The 16,038-nt window shown below is 44.5% G+C and overlaps 1 protein-coding gene across 3 annotated transcripts in view; it reads left to right on the top strand.

Moving 5' to 3' along the window:
• Positions 1 to 16,038, top strand: part of Usp46 (ubiquitin specific peptidase 46) — a 66,580-nt gene that overhangs the window by 27,544 nt on the left and 22,998 nt on the right. For 2 of the 3 annotated variants that reach the window (XM_051170258.1, XM_051170259.1), the window contains exons 2-4: positions 169 to 249; positions 3,998 to 4,211; positions 7,796 to 8,025. In XM_051170258.1, the coding sequence (XP_051026215.1) occupies positions 169 to 249; positions 3,998 to 4,211; positions 7,796 to 8,025 (525 nt within the window). Of the gene's footprint in view, positions 1 to 168; positions 250 to 315; positions 405 to 3,997; positions 4,212 to 7,795; positions 8,026 to 16,038 lie in introns of those variants that run through there. The other variant, XM_051170260.1, reaches the window with a different exon arrangement.

Below are 16,038 nucleotides of genomic sequence, written 5' to 3'. Positions count from 1 at the left end.
GAAACCACACAGTGCAGGGCTTGGGCAACAAATCTCTAGCGAGTGTCCAGGTATACTTCCAGCGTTACACGTGTCGCATGTGCTATTGACAAGGAGTGGCCAAGCTCACATTGCCTCACTTCCGCACCTGTTTTTATGCCACAGAACTTCTGTTATGTTTTCTTGTAGGGCACCAATGCCTCTGCTCTGGAAAAAGACATTGGTCCAGAGCAGTTTCCGATCAATGAACACTACTTCGGATTGGTCAATGTAAGTATTTGTTGTTTCCAATACTTTGGGGTGTTTGATGTAACTCTGCGGATGGTGTTGTGTTTGCTTTGGGAGACAAGATCGAGCTATGCAGACCTGGCTGGCCTTGAACTTGGAATGATCCTTCTGCCTCTGCCTAAGCACTGTGATTACAGGTGAGTGTACCATGCCCAGCTCTCCACGGCCATTAGCACCACTACTCATTTTAAATAACTGTCCGTGTGCTTTAGTTAGTAGCAAAGGCAAATGCTGCAGAAGGACATTTTAATCTACTTTGTAAAATGTACTAATAGTTGTCCCCAGCCAAGGACTTAATTACTACATTATTGATTGAATTCACATCCCCTCTCCTGCATGCCTTGAAGGATTCCCTTTATATATGTCACACCCCCACAGACCAAATTACAGATACCAGCAAAGTCCACTTTGGCCAACCAGTGAATTTTACTGGGGATAATTAAAGGAGTATGGGCGAGAGATTACTTACAGGAGCAGAAATAACTCCAAGACAGCTGCATCACCAACGTCTGCCCCAACATGGGTGACAGGTCACAAAAGCTGAGGAAAGTGGGGTGCACTGCGTAGCCTGCAGGCAGCTCCGCAGGTTGGAGAGCATCCTTTGCAAGTGACTCTGGTCTAAACCTCCTCCAAGCAGCTTTCTGTGTCTTCCAGGCAGCTGATCGAGTCTGCTTTTGTTCTGCTTTGTGGTTTAGCTCTGTTGACTCCGGTAGGGAGGGCATAGTGAATCTGCTCAGTTTCAGGGACTTCCTGAAACTATTTTGAGTTACTTACTTTTCCTATATAAGGAGCTTCTCTGCAGTACGGAGGGGTTCAGTCTTGGAGGGATCTATTTTACAACATTGATTTTCTTTGTGTTAGGCAGGAGCCCCTTAGTATCTGGCTTTATTTAATTCTCCTGCCTTCGTAAGGTGGTGACAGCCACGTGGTGAGATGGTATTGTTTATCACCCCTGTGGGCTTTCTGCGTCACTGTGCCCTCCTTATAGAGCAGATGTCTAAGGTGATGAAGGAGTTAACTCAGACACACAGATTTCTGGAGCAGCTGCTCTGCCGCTCTGCCGGTATCCTTTTGTGAAATGTTCTTGGAGAAGTCAGACACATTCTTTGCAAGTAAACGCTACATTGGATATAAAGGAAAGAGCTACCTTTGACCTTCCCTGCACTGTTAACTGGTGGCACGGTCTGTGGAGAGGAGCTTGACTTTTCTGGTCCCCTGTTTCCACATGGACTGATAGTGGTCACCATGGTTTCTCCATCTTGAGTCACAGTGAAAGATGAATGCGAGCCCCTATGTGAGGCCCTGATGGGAGGCTGGGGATGTTGTCTACACTTGGAAGCTACTCCTGTTATTTCCCCAGAGTTGATTACTAGATAAGGACAGCTGTGACTGGAGGATATCTGGGTGAAAGATACTGAGAGGCAGAGAGAAGACAGGGCAGAGGAATGCTATGCAAGGCCCTGAGACTACAGGGTATCTATTGCATTGGCAAATCCCAGTCTTCGAATTTTAATTGTTTATTTTAGCCACTGTGCATGGGACTCCACTTAACTCTCTGAAGAGTTATTCAGTTCATGGGAATTCTTCCCTAAGGAAAATACAAAGGCAGGTTATGGAGAGGTAAGGCTGTTGTCTACCTAGTAGACGAATTATGAAAGCTGTATTTATTAATAGCTTCATTTATGATTCCTTGCCAGGGCTTGTCACCGGTTACATGACAGTGTCAAGAGACATTAGAATACATAGGAACCGAGGATGTCTGAGCCGTGGGGCCATTCAGAGACAACGCCCGTGCTCCCCTTGACCTTTTACAGCCCTTTTGTAGTCTGGGCTGTGAATCCTGTTATTTCTTTGGAATTTCTTCCCGTTCATTTGCTGAGTGGGAGTGGCCTTGCAGTACAGGTCCACGCTGGGTCCACTGCAGAGTCAGGTTTCCAGTCAGAACCCAGTGAGATGACGACTCTCCCTCCACAGTCAAAAATCTCAGTCTGTGTCTGTGTCTGTGACCTGGAAAGGGGATAGAGTGTTGCAGTGCGGGCCCTAATCTGATTATAGGGGAACTAGGGGACTTGTGTGATACCATGTTGGGACAATTGCCACCTTGGAAATAACACGACGCAGGGTAATTTAGAGGTGAGGGGTGGGTAGAAAGGAAGTGGCCTACGGAGACACTTCTCTCTCTGTTGCATTGGAGTGAGACTTTGCACAGTGGGGCAGTGGACCCTGCAATTGTGATGGAGGGAAACAAGCTCTGTCCCTAAAGGCTTTGCTTGAGCAAGCAGTTCTTAACTCCTTAAATAATATAACACACACACACACACACACACACACACACACAGACACACACACACGCATGCACACACACGTGCACACGCACACACACGCACACACGCACACACGCATGCACACACACGTGCACATGCACACACGCACACACATGCACACGCACGCGCGCGCACACACACATTGCCTTGAGCTACATTCCCAGCCCCATCAGTTTCTTTTTGATGAGGATTTTTATTTTCAGTCTTGGAGGTTTTTATGAGACAGGCTCTCCCTCGATAGCTCAAGCTATCGACTCATTGTGTGGCACAGACTGGCTTCCAACTTGCCGTGGTCCTCTTGCCTCAGCCTCCCAAGAGCTGGGAGCACAAACATGCGTCACCATGCCCACAGCCATGGGGGTCTTTTAAAATATTGCGTTGTGCTTTTTTTTTAGCCAGCTGCTTTTCTGAGTCCCCGTGTCTCTTTTTCTAAGCCCCAGGTCTCACTACATTCCTAGTCAGAGTGCTTATTATCATTTGATAGTCTTCGATGGATCAGAAAAGCACTTAGAATTAGTAGTCTTCTCTTATTAGGGGTGGGGAATGCATTCCGGGACCCCCAGTGGATGTCTAAAACTGGATAAGTACCAAACTTTATATAGACTACATTTTTTCTATATGTATACACTGGTGATAAAGTTTGCTTTATATATTAGGCACAAGATATTGAATAATGTTCTAATAAAAAAGAACAATTACAGTAAAGTATCAGAATTAGTTTGCTTCTTAATAGTAGGTTGGGGCTATTTTTATGGAACATAAAGGTTACTTGTGATACCCAAAACGCCTACTGAGTGACTAGTGGGCAAGTAGGACAAGTCTCGAGGGGCTGCACCAGGCTATGGGACGATTCACATCCCGGGCAGCGTGGTGTAGGATGGTGTGAGACTCCATCACACCACTCAGGGTGGCACCCAACAGAAAATCACAGATAATTTATTTCTGTAATTTTCCACTCAGTGTTCACAGACTGTGGCTGATTCCTAAGAACTGAAAGTGTGGCAAGCAAAACTGTGCCTAAGGAGGTGACTTGTACTGTGGTCTTGTAGGCTGTGACCCCTCTTGGCGGGGGGAGTGTCAAAGTCCTCTTTCACAGGAGTTGCCTAAGCCCGTCAGAAAACACAAATATTCATATTATGATTCATAACGGCAGCAAAATTACAGTTATGAAGTAAGCAATGAAAATGATTTTTATCGTCAGGGGTCACTACAGCATGCGGAACTGCGTTAAAGGGTCGCAGCGTGAGGAAGGTTGAGAACCGCTGCGTCCTTGTTCATCCGGTCTCCTGTTGCCTGCTTTGGCACATTGGGCTCTGGTCTGGGAACACAGGGATTGGCAGGTGCCTGGGTCCTGGCTCAGCTTGTGTCTGACAATGATTCCAGCCACCCCTCTTGTGCTTTGGCAGTTTGGAAACACGTGCTACTGTAACTCCGTGCTTCAGGCACTGTACTTCTGCCGGCCGTTCCGGGAGAATGTGCTGGCATACAAGGCCCAGCAGAAGAAGAAGGAAAACCTGCTGACATGCCTGGCGGACCTTTTCCACAGCATCGCCACGCAGAAGAAGAAGGTTGGCGTCATCCCACCAAAGAAGTTCATCTCAAGGCTGAGGAAAGAGAATGGTGAGTGATGCGGCCATGCTGGGTTTGAGGCTCAGACATGAGGAAAAACAGTGGTTCTGTGTAGCCTTAAAGTGAAAAGGTCACTTAACTCTTAAAAAAAAAAAAAAAAGGGAGCTGGGCGTGGTGGCGCAGGCTTTTAATCCCAGCACTCGGAAGGCAGAGAGAGGCAGGCGGACCACTGTGAGTTCGCGACCAGCCTGGTCTGCAAAGTGAGTCCAGGACAGCCAAGGCTACACAGAGAAACTCTGTCTTGAAAAACCAAAAATACAAAACAAAACAAACAAACAAACAAACAAACAAAAAGGGAAAGTAAGTATGGTTAACTACAGTGGTACTTAAGAAAAGATGTTCAGGCACTATAGAGATGGCTCACTGGTTAAGACTGGGCACTTTGAAAGTGCACTCTCCCCTTTAAGAGAGTTGAGTTCAGTTCCCATGTTGGTGGGTCACAGACATCTCTACCTCCAGGTCCAGAGGATCTGTTACTCTACACATTACATACACTTACATAGACACCCCCGACATGAATAACAGTGAAAAAGAAATATTAGACACAGAAAGCACACACACACACACACACACACACACACACACACAGAGAGAGAGAGAGAGAGAGAGAGAGAGAGGTAGTGTGTAACTTAATTCTAACACTCAGGAGACAGAGACAGGTAAGATTACTGTGAGTTCTGGAACTCTCTATCTGTAGATCAGGCTGGCCTCAAACTCACAGAAGTCAACCTGCCTCTGCCTTTTAGTGCTGAGACTAAAGGAATGCACTACCACTGCCCAGCAGAAGACATTTCTTCTTTTCCCATTATTCATGAAACAAAAAACAATATAAATTTAAAATTTGATATTTGAAATGCATTTTCTCCTCCTCCTTTTCCTCCTTTTCCTCCTTCTCTTCCTTCCTCTTCCTCCTCCTCCTCCTCCTCTTCTTCCTTCTCCTCCTCCTCCTCCTTCTTTTCCTCCTCATTGCATTTTGAAAAGGATCATTGTAAGAAAAAAAAATGTCCAAGGCAGACTTTTGAGTGCTGTACTCCTGGGGTTAAACATGTTGATGCAGTCACTGAGTGGACAGTACTACCTTATGAACGGCAAAGGAAGCATGCCCACACTACCTAACCAGAGGCTCTGCTGTATTAAAGTAACACAGGTGCTATAGTTTGGATGTGACATGTCCCCTGCAGGACATGTGAGCTCAGTCTGTGAGTGTTCATTCTTAGCTGGTGGTGTTTGGGGAGGTCATGGAAACCTCAGGAGCTGGGATTTAGCTATAAAGTAGGTCACAGGCGTGGGACTTTGAAGATGACACCTGGTTCCTAGTCTCTCTCACATCCTGTGTCTCCTGTACACCAAAAGGTGACTGGCTTCTGTCATACTCCGTTGCTACGGTGATGCTCTGCCCAGTGTCTGGGGCTGAACAACCAAGGGCTGAATCTTCTGGAACTGTGAGCTCAAATAAATGCTTCCTCCTCTGAGTTTATTTGTTCCGATGTTTTGTCACACTTGTGACAAGATTTCCAACTGGTATCTCCTGGCTTTTGTGGTAAAAATGGTGATAGAAATATCATGTGTATTCCAGAAGTATTACATTGTTATTTTTTTCTGTTTACAAGAATATTTAATGTGGCAACTTATATCTGCCCTAGTTGTCACCTTACCCCAGTGAACTTAGATGGTTGACCTGGTGTTTGTTTTACAAAGTCTTGTTTAATTGGATAGCTATCTTTAGAAGTGTGATATGTTAGAATAATATGCTAGAATAAATGTGTGACTTGAATAGAGAAGGAAGCTAAGCATCTCCGTGCAGTTGTGAGCAGCACAATGAGTAATAGGGGCTTCCAGCTGTGAGCTTGTCCCAACAGCAGGGACAGTGGTTAGGCTTAGGGCATTTGACTCTGTGGTAGGAGCACTATGGGAAAGAGATCTCTTCACATATGCCCCACATTTCTCTTTTGTCTTTCATATAAGATTCTCCTAGGCTGGTCTCAGATTTAATATGACTCTCAGGAAGAAAATTTAGTTGCTATGGCAAAATGACTCAATCACTCCTTGGCCGCTGGCGGTCACATCATATTAAGAATTGATATTTAGGGGTTCAGTAGGTAAAGTACTTGACAGGCAAGTAAGAGGATCAGAGTTCAGACCCCCAACTCACAGAAAAAGCTGGGCCAGCATGGTAGCCTGTCTATAATCCCAGTACATAGGAAGTGGAGATAGGGGGTGGGTGGGACAAACTGGCTGGCTAGACCAGCCAAATAAGTGAGAGCCAAAGTTAGCAAAAGATCCTTTCTTTAAAAAAAAAAAAATTATTTAAGTAATTTATTCAGATTACATCTCAATTGTTATCCCCTCACTTGTATCTTCCCGTTCTCCCTCCCTTCCTCTTTCATCCTGTTCCCCTACCCTAGATCTGTGACAGAAGGGGACCTCGTCCCCCACTATAAGATCACAGCCTATCAGGTCTCTTCCTGGTAGCCTGCTAAGACCCTTTTTTAAAATTTTTATTCTTAAAAATTCTTTTTCTTGCATTATAACTTTTTAAATTAATTCATTCATATTAAATCTCAATTGTTATCCCATCCTGTGTATCCTCCCATTCCTCCCACCCTCCCATTTTCCCCTTACTCCCCTCCCCTATGACTGTGACTGAGGGGGACCTCCTCCCCCTGTATATGCTCATAGGGTGTCAAGTCTCTTCTTGGTAGCCTGCTGTCCTTCCTCTGAGTGCCACCAGGCCTCTCCATCCAGGGGATGTGGGCAAATACGGGGCACCAGAGTTCATGTGAAAGTGAGTCCCCACTCTCCACTCAACAGTGGAGAATGTCCTGTCCATTGGCTATAGTTCTGGGTAGGGGCTTGATGCTTACTGCACGTATTGTCCTTGGTTGGTGCCATAGTTTGAGCAGGACCCTTGGGCCCAGATCCGCCTGCCTAAGACCCTTTCTTAATAGACCACGTGGACAGTGGCTGAGGAAGGTGCTGGCGTCAGCCTCGGCCATTTTCATACCCATGCACACCCAAATGTGCCCCTGCTCAGATGCGTGTCCCTCTCCCCCGCCACGCACACTGCGTGCATACACGCAAAGACAATAGGTATTTAATCAAGGCTCTTTTTTTTTTTTTTTAAAGATTTATTTATTTATTTATATGTATACACTGCTCTGCCTGCAATCACACCTACAGGCCAGATGAATGCATCAGATCACATTATAGATGGCTGTGAGCCACCATGTGGTTGCTGGGAATTGAACTCAGGACCTTTGGAAGAGCAGACAGTGCTCTTAACCTCTGAGCCATCTCTCCAGCCCCTTAATCAAGGTTCTTGTCTGGTAATTTTGGTTCTTTTCTGGAATGAAGTAAACTCTGATTCATTATTACACATGGCTGTAGGGAGATAGGAAATATTCATTTTTGGTGGGTGGTAGGGAATGGAAAGGAACGATTCTTTGGAGAGTTGCTGAGTGTATTTACGTGCCACTCCTGTCCACCCTTTGGATATAGCCATGGCACGGAATCCTAAACCTGTCTGTTCGCTCTTCAGGGTGCAGAGTGTGAATGACGGCCCTTCTCGTTTCCAGATCTCTTTGATAACTACATGCAGCAGGATGCTCACGAGTTTTTAAATTATTTGCTAAACACTATCGCGGACATCCTGCAGGAAGAGAAGAAACAGGAAAAACAAAATGGGAAATTAAAAAACGGCAACATGAATGAGCCGGCAGAGAGCAATAAGGCAGAACTCACCTGGGTCCATGAGATTTTTCAGGGAACACTCACCAACGAAACCCGATGCTTGAACTGTGAAACTGTGAGTACCGGGCGATGCGCATCTTCCTTGTGTATGTGTGCTGAGATATCACACGCTTCCTGTTGCCTTGGCCACACGTGGACCGTCTGGTTTGTTATGCCTCTGAAACTCAGGGGCAAACGCTTGGAAGGGTGGGTTCATCGTGATGCCTCGGCTGAAAACAAAAAAGGTGTCAGCTGGCAGGAGCAGAGTGTTGAAGACGAGTGAAATGTTGGGTTATTTTGCTCTGTGGATGGGTCTTTGGGCTAAGTATTGAAGTATTGGGGTAGACTTTGACCCATGAAGAGGTCAGCTGTGATGGAGGGACTATTGCCCGGACTCCTGGGAGTCTGTTCACTGTAGTGTATCCTACTTAAACGTAAAGGAAAGATGGGCCCTCCTTGTACCCAGTCAGCTGGGTAGGTGAGAAGCCCATGGCCGCTGCAGTAGTTGGGTGATCCTGCGAGATTGGTTCCATCTGGCACACGGAAGGCCCTTAAAGTTAACTGGAGTCAAGGCTGTCCTCTCTAGGGAGTGACATACTTGGTTGTTTTATTTAACTTAAATTTTGAAAATGGCTTCACATTTCACTAGGTAAGAGCCTAGATCCCCGAGTTTCCACACTGGCCCTGACTCTCCAAGACTTTTCCAGCCTTGCCATGAGACTGCAATTTTCTTCTCTGTCTTCCTTGTCCTCAGTAGTAAAACAGGGATGATGTGCACATTAGCCCATTGGTGTCTGGGAAGAGTCAATTTGCTACTGTCTGTTAACTGCAACGTTGTATTCGGTACACACAGTGAGGTCTGTAATGAACGTCACCTGTCATTTATTCTGCTAAACCCACAGAAAGTCTGTGGGTCTTTAGATCTCTCAGAGTCTTTTTATTCAGACAGATCTGTCTAAATATACATCTTTCTGGGGAGAAGAGATAAGTAGCTTTTAACAGAATGTGCTAAGAGCCCCTCGTCATGGTCTGCCCTGCTGCTGTTAATAGCGCCATCCATCATAGGTGATTTAAACCAGGGCTTCTTAACTTTTTTTCTACTTGTGACATCTTTTTAGCCTAAAAATTTTTTATAAGACTGGTGTATAAAGTAGGCCTAGAAATCAAACATTTATAATAAGCATGAATTTATTTTGCAACAATTCTTTGGGATCCATAGAATGTTACCATTTATTAAAATGTAATGGATTCACTTGCTTACTTTCACACAAAGATTTTAATTGTGGCTGACTCTTTAATGCTGTGGGACACAGAACACCCTCTGTGTTTTTCATTGGTGACTGATATTTTGATTTTATAGTAATCAGTGCTTAAAACAGTGCTTCATATAAACACATAGGGAAAACATGGCAGAAGGATGTGTAGGCCCATTTCATAAAAGTGTTGGAAATTCCTAATCCCAAGACAAAATTAATTTAGCACTTTTTGTATATGTGCTTCTAAAAGATGCATGTATTTATTTTTTACTTATGTGTATGTGTGTATGCCTGTGTGAGTTTATGTGCATCATATCCATGCAGATGCCCTTGGAGGACGGAGAGGCCGTTGTATACCCAGGAACTGCAGCAGCAGGTGGTGGTCAGTTGTCCTATGTAGATGTTGGGACCCAAATCCAGGTTGTGTACAAGAGCACTGTGTGTTCTGAGTACACAGAGCTCGGCCACCGAGCTGTCTCTTCAGCCCATGTTTAGCAATATTTTTTTTGTTGTTGTTGTTGTTGTTGTTGTTTTTTTTTTTTGGTTTTTCGAGACAGGGTTTCTCTGTGTAGCCTTGGCTGTCCTGGACTCACTTTGTAGACCAGGCTGGTCTCGAACTCACAGCGATCCACCTGCCTCTGCCTCCCGAGTGCTGGGATTAAAGGGGTGTGCCACCACACCCGGCTAACAATGTTTAAAAGAAGCTCAAGTCAGCAAATCCAGCAGCAGTTTTTAAAACCAATCAGTCTAACACGGTCAAAACATACATTAATTTAATACTTGCACGCTGAGGAGTGATTGCAGGAAAATATAAAAAGCCATTGTTTTCTATATAATTCAACCATTGTTTTTATAAGAGCAGAAAACTTGGTGCAGTACAAACACTGCAGTTCATAAGATACAATAGTCTCAGATCTGAGCCCACGTGTTCAGGTGGTATTATTGGCACTAGTGAGACGGCGTGCACAGCGCTAAGTGAGGACTTTGTGTGTTCAGAACCAAGATTTCAGTGAAGTCTCAGGGCAACACGGGTGAGGCTCAGAATCACCTCAGGCTCGTTGTGTACTTGCTTTTGATTTAACTTGGCTGTTGTGTGTTCAGAAACTTTCTATTGCTCAATTTTCTGCAGCTCCAACATTTGGTTATATGAACCCATGTGGGGTCACAGTCCTCAGTTTAATAAGCAAATCATCAGAGAAAGAGGCGATGTTCACTCCTCAGAGTTGTGGAGGCTGGGGGGACCGAGATCAGGAAGGTGTTCCGATGAGGGTGTTCCTCTGGCGGAAAGAGCGAAAACAAGCTCTCTCCTGCACTTGAATGACCAAGAGGCTCCATTCCTACACACCACAGCTTTCCTGCATGGAAAGTCAATGACAATTTGGAGAGGTCACTACAGCCCTTTGCAAGTTGTGAGCCTTAAACAGCTAAGAAAGGTAGACCCAGACGTTGGCACTAAAGAGAGGTGGCAGGCTTTGCATCTTTGGCAATCTTTGTGATGTCCTTTTTGACACTGTTTGAATCAAGATTCTGGTTATTTCCACATGGAAATGGTTAGGAAACACAGAAAAGCCCAAAGAAGACTAAAAATTACAAGTATTCTTTCCACCTGGAGATGATAAATTTACAACATTTTCTATAAAATGGTGATTATATAAGTCTAGTGATCAGCCCTTGAGCATTTACTGTTGGACTCGCCAAAGCATTTTTGGCTCAAATGTATTTATCTGGATCGCTACCTTCTTTCTTTCCTTCCCTGTTTTCTGTCCACTTACACTTTCTTTTTCAGTAAAGTTCAAGTGGATGCAAAAGTTGGGCACTGCCTTGTGCATGTAAGACCTGGGGTTGATGACTGTCAACTCCTTGGCTCATCTTCCTTCTCTCTTCTTCCACACTTCTCTTATCTCAACTTGGTTTCTTTTTAAAGCTCATCTCAAATATCATTTCACTTGTAATTTATTTATCTGTATATATCATTAAGAGGTTAAAAGTACAGTACCGTTTTCACAGTTAAAAATAATTTCAGCGTTGTTCCCTCAGTGTTGAAGACTAACCATGTCCTGTTCTTGTAGCAGTTGGTTAATTGTATTTAAAAATTTTTCCATTTTCATAAGTGTGTTTCATTGTGTTGCAGGTGAGTGCATGTGAGTGCATGTGCGTGCATGTGCAGGCATGAACTTGATGTCAGAATCCTCAGTTTTTCAAAACAGGGTTTCTCTGTGCAGCCATGGCTGTCCTGGACATACTTTGTAGACCAGGCTGGCCTGGAACTCATAGACATCTGCCTGCCTCTGCCTCCCAAGTGCTGGGATTATAGGCGTTTGCCACCATGCCCAGCTTGAGGAAGGGTCTCTTAGTGAGGCCCCAAGTGCAATAATATGGCAACCTGCTTTGGGGATCCCCTAGAAGTGGGCTGCCACGCCCACTGAGCAGTTAAGTGGGTTCTGGGAGTCCAAACTTGCATCCCCCTGCTTCCACAGTAAATTCATGGTCCTTGTAGCAGTGTGTGTGCTAATCTATAATTTATTCCCACCCTTCTCCTGTCTTGTGCTTAATTTATTGAAGAAATCAGGTTATTTGTCCTGTAGTATTTTCTACATTTTGAAAACATCTTTACATGTGTGGTGTGTGTGTGTTCGCTTGTGAGCACACAGATGCCAGGGTGGTGGTGGGAGGTCAGAGGACAACGCTCAAGTGTCAGTATTCTTCTACTATGTGGGTTCTTGGGATTGAATTTAGGTCATCGGGTTTGGTAGCCAGAGCCTTACCACTGCTTGTGGCCCCCCTTACTCCTCCTGAGCCATCTCACTGCCCCCCATTTATCTAATTTTTTACAATAAAATGCCAGCAATTACCTAGTAGGTCTCCTTCTGAGAAGTCCCTGGAAGACTTCTGCCCCTGCACGCCAGAAGACTTAGGTACACAAGAAAGCTTGAAGCAGCATTTTATTTTATCTGTTTTTTCCACACAATATATTTTGATCATCTTTTCCCCTCCTCTAACTTCTCCCCTATCAAGCCCCATCTCCCCATCCATCAGCCCATGTTCTTTCTTTCTTCCTCCTGAAATGAAACGAAACAAAACAAAAAGTGAAATCAGGACAAACAAAACCCAACAGGACAAAAAAAAAAAAAAAAGCCAAAACAGCCGAGAAGAAACGAAAAGCCCAGCCCCCAAGAACATAAATAAACAAAAACAAAAAACCCAAGACAAACCCAATATGCATTTTTATTGTTTTGTCTTGGCCAACCACTCCTGGGACTTATGCTAGAGTGTGCCTGATGTGTCTAGTGACTCTCCATTGGAAGAGGCTGATTTTAGAGCAGCATTTTAAAAGCAAAACCTTCCCCGTATAACCAACACGTACAGTTAGAAATGGATCACTGACAGCACCTCAGGGCCCTCTGAGTGTTTTGGCACTGTGTGGTTTTTTGTCCAGTCTCACCTTCTACCTTTGAGTTCATCATTAGTTTCCATTTTATATAGCCTTAGTGCTTGCTTTGCATTTTTTAAAAATTTATTTTTTATTTTGTGCTCATTGGTGTTTTGCCTGCATATGTGTCTGTGTTAGGGCATTAGATCTCCTGGAACAGGAGTTACACACAGTTGTGAGCTGCCATGTGGGTGCTGGGAATTGAACCTGGGTCAGCTGGAGGAATATTTATTTTTATTATTTTTAGTTATGTGCAGGACTGTGTGCCTGCATGTGACACCCGGTCCCCCTGGAGCTGGATTACAGACTGTGAGCTGCCTGATGTGGGTGCTGGGAACTGAACCTGGGTGCTCTGAAAAGGCAGCAAGTGCCCTTAACTGCTGAGCCATCTCTCCAGCTCCCTCCTTTGAAGTTTATATATAATATTTCTGCATGTTTATTGCTAGCCATGTACTTAATTCTATACCTTTATGCTTATACATGTGTGTGTGTGTAAAATCATATACCTGTAGTCTTCTAAGTGTGTTTTTCTTATGTTTTTGAGATTCAGCCGTTTGTTTGTGTGTAGTGTGGTTCATTGCTTTTTATTGTTGTGTAGTATTGATTTCAGGAATGCACCCAGCTTATTTTTCCATTCTTGGATGATATGTCGTGCTTAGCTTTCTCTGAGACAGCACTGCTGGAGACCTCACACACGTCTGCTGTGCGTATGGGCAACATCTTTCTAGGGTGTCCCTTAGGCACAGAGCTGCTGGTCGTAGAACACGCCCATCTTCAGACGTTCTAGGTAAAGCCGATTGGTTCTGAAGTGGGGAGTTAGCTTAGGAGAGTTGCTTCTGTTGTACCCTGCTTAGAGTTTTTGTAATAACCAAATTTTCTCTTTATCTTTTGGATTTTGAGATGTAATGCTTTGTTTAACATTTTTGCCACTAATTTTTATGTGAGCCTGAACTTTTTCTTTCTCATAGTGGGCTTGTCTGTTTTGGGAATCAGTGGTGTTTTTTTTTTTTTTTAAAGATCTATTTATTATTTATATGGTCTTCTGCCTGTATGGGAGCCTGCAGGTCAGAAGAGGGCACTAGATCTCATTATAGATGGTTATGAGCCACCATGTGGTTGCTGGGAATTGAACTCAGGACCTTTGGAAGAACAGGCAGTGCTCTTAACCTCTGAGCCATCTCTCCAGCCCTGGGACCAATACATTTGTATAGCGGTTTCCTGCGGAAAGCTTTGCACTCATTCTGATCTCTCTAACCTTTACGTGAGTGCTGGGACTCACTGCTTCTCTCTACGCTCTTAAAGTTCATGGTCCAGTTTGGCTTGTTGTTGCCGTTTATGCGGGCGGGCGGCCATGTTGCCGTTTGTGTCTTGGTTCCTCTGCCTAGCATCCATGGTAAGATTCCCTGTATCATTCTTTATCACTGCCACGTGGTGGCTTAGTGCACGAATGCCATCGTTTATTAGCCTGCTTCATAGTCGATGGCTGGTTGGTCATTATTACTTTGGGGCCACGGTGAACAACGCTACTATAGATACTACAGAATATAAAATCTAGCCCAGAACCCTTATTTCTCTAGGAAATTATACTATGTCTCATGAGAGTAGATTCATGAGATAACAGATCCAGATATGTTTATCATTGATAGCATTAGAATGTGTCTATCCCTCAAGATACTATTTGTTTATTTTTTGCATCGTGCATGTGTGCACACGTGTGCGCGTTCTATTTATTTATTTGTTTACTCTTTGTATAGTGCATGTGTGCACACGTGTGCGCATGAATGGACACATATGGAGACCAAAGGAGCATGTCAGCTGCCTTCCCCTAGTTCTCTGCCTTAGTCCCTTGCCAAAGACTCTCTTACTGAGCCAGGGGCTTGCGGTTTCTCCCTCAGGCTGGTGGCTAGCAGGCTGCAGTGATTACTTAGTCCTCGGGCTGTGGGCACATATGGCCACGCCCACTTTTTATGCAGGTGCTAGAGTTCAGAGGTCTTCATGCTTGTGAGCAAGTGCTATGACCCCCCCTGAGCCGTCTCCTCCGCATGTGTGTGAGCAGCCTTAGCATCTCACCCGCTCCTCTAACGTCACTTTTGCTGCCTAGTGGCAGCGAGCACCTTTCCAACACACACTGCCGCGTTAAGATATGAACGGTGCTCGCTTTGTTTCCCCGATTTCCCCCATAAAGCCAGCTCTGAAGGACAAGATGAATAATCCGTTATATAACTGCAACCACAAAGCCCTGGGAAGGAAGTGCAGACTATCCCGTGTGCTTATGAGGCAGAAAGCAGAGCCGCGAGGCATTGTATTCTGTATGTGCAGCTGGGAAGCCTGCACCACATCTACAGCTGGCTCCTCCTTTGATGCTGTCTCTTAATACTGTTAGCATTATCCATCTTGGCGGTATTATGTGCAGATTTTCAGTATGACTCTGATAATAGGCTCAGTCATATTTATGGCTTAAAAAAAAAACCCTACAAACAAATGTAAGTACTGCATTAAGCACCCATGCTGCAGAAGTTGCAGTGTGGCCTCATTTCCTGAAGGGTTAGCCCAGACAGGAAGCTGCATCCGAAGAGTCTGCCCCATTCCTTAATCGTATGGGAGCATATGCTATAATGGGATTCTAGGCGTTTGTATGTTACGGTGTGTCTTTCTAGAGGACAGAGCAATCTTTTTATATTGATTTCAAATGTACGTATTGGGGCTGGAGAGGTGCTCAGCGGTTAAGAGTGCCTGCTCCTTTGGCAGAGGACACAGGTTTTGGTCCCAGCACCCACGCGGCTGCTCACAACCCTCTGTAGCACCAGTTCTAGGGGGGGATCTAACGCCCCCTTCTGTCCTCTGTGGACACTGCATGTACATGTTACATACAAGTAGGCAAAAACACTCATAAAATAACAATAGATGGAGAGATGGTGGAGAGGTTCAGCTGCTTACTACTCTTGCTGGGGATCTGAGTTCGAACCTAAGCAGCTTATGATCATCTGTAACTCTAGTTTCCATGGGCCTGAAGCCCTCTTCTGGCTTCTACAGGCACCACATGGGGCACAGATATCCATGTGTGTGAAACACCCCTATAACACAAAATAATAATAAAAGTAAAAGCAAAATGAAAACTCACATGTTTATTTATTATCACTTAAACTGATCTATGATGATGTATAAATTGGATTATGATTTGATGTTTTGAAACTGTATACAATATATAATGCAAGTCTGAACAATCCACTATTTTAAATACTTATCATCTCTTTGTGGCGGAACATTCAAAATGCAGATAGAACGATCTTTAACATGCTCCCTCCCCCCAAAATTGATGTGATCATTTGAGACAAATATATATATTTATCTCCTTGCTTTCTCTGGTTACTTAGATAATCCCCTCTATTTTCTTAGATCCCAG

Source organism: Acomys russatus, chromosome 28, assembly GCF_903995435.1.
Source record: "Acomys russatus chromosome 28, mAcoRus1.1, whole genome shotgun sequence".
NCBI lineage: Eukaryota > Metazoa > Chordata > Mammalia > Rodentia > Muridae > Acomys > Acomys russatus.
This window is presented reverse-complemented; position numbering and strand designations above follow the sequence as displayed.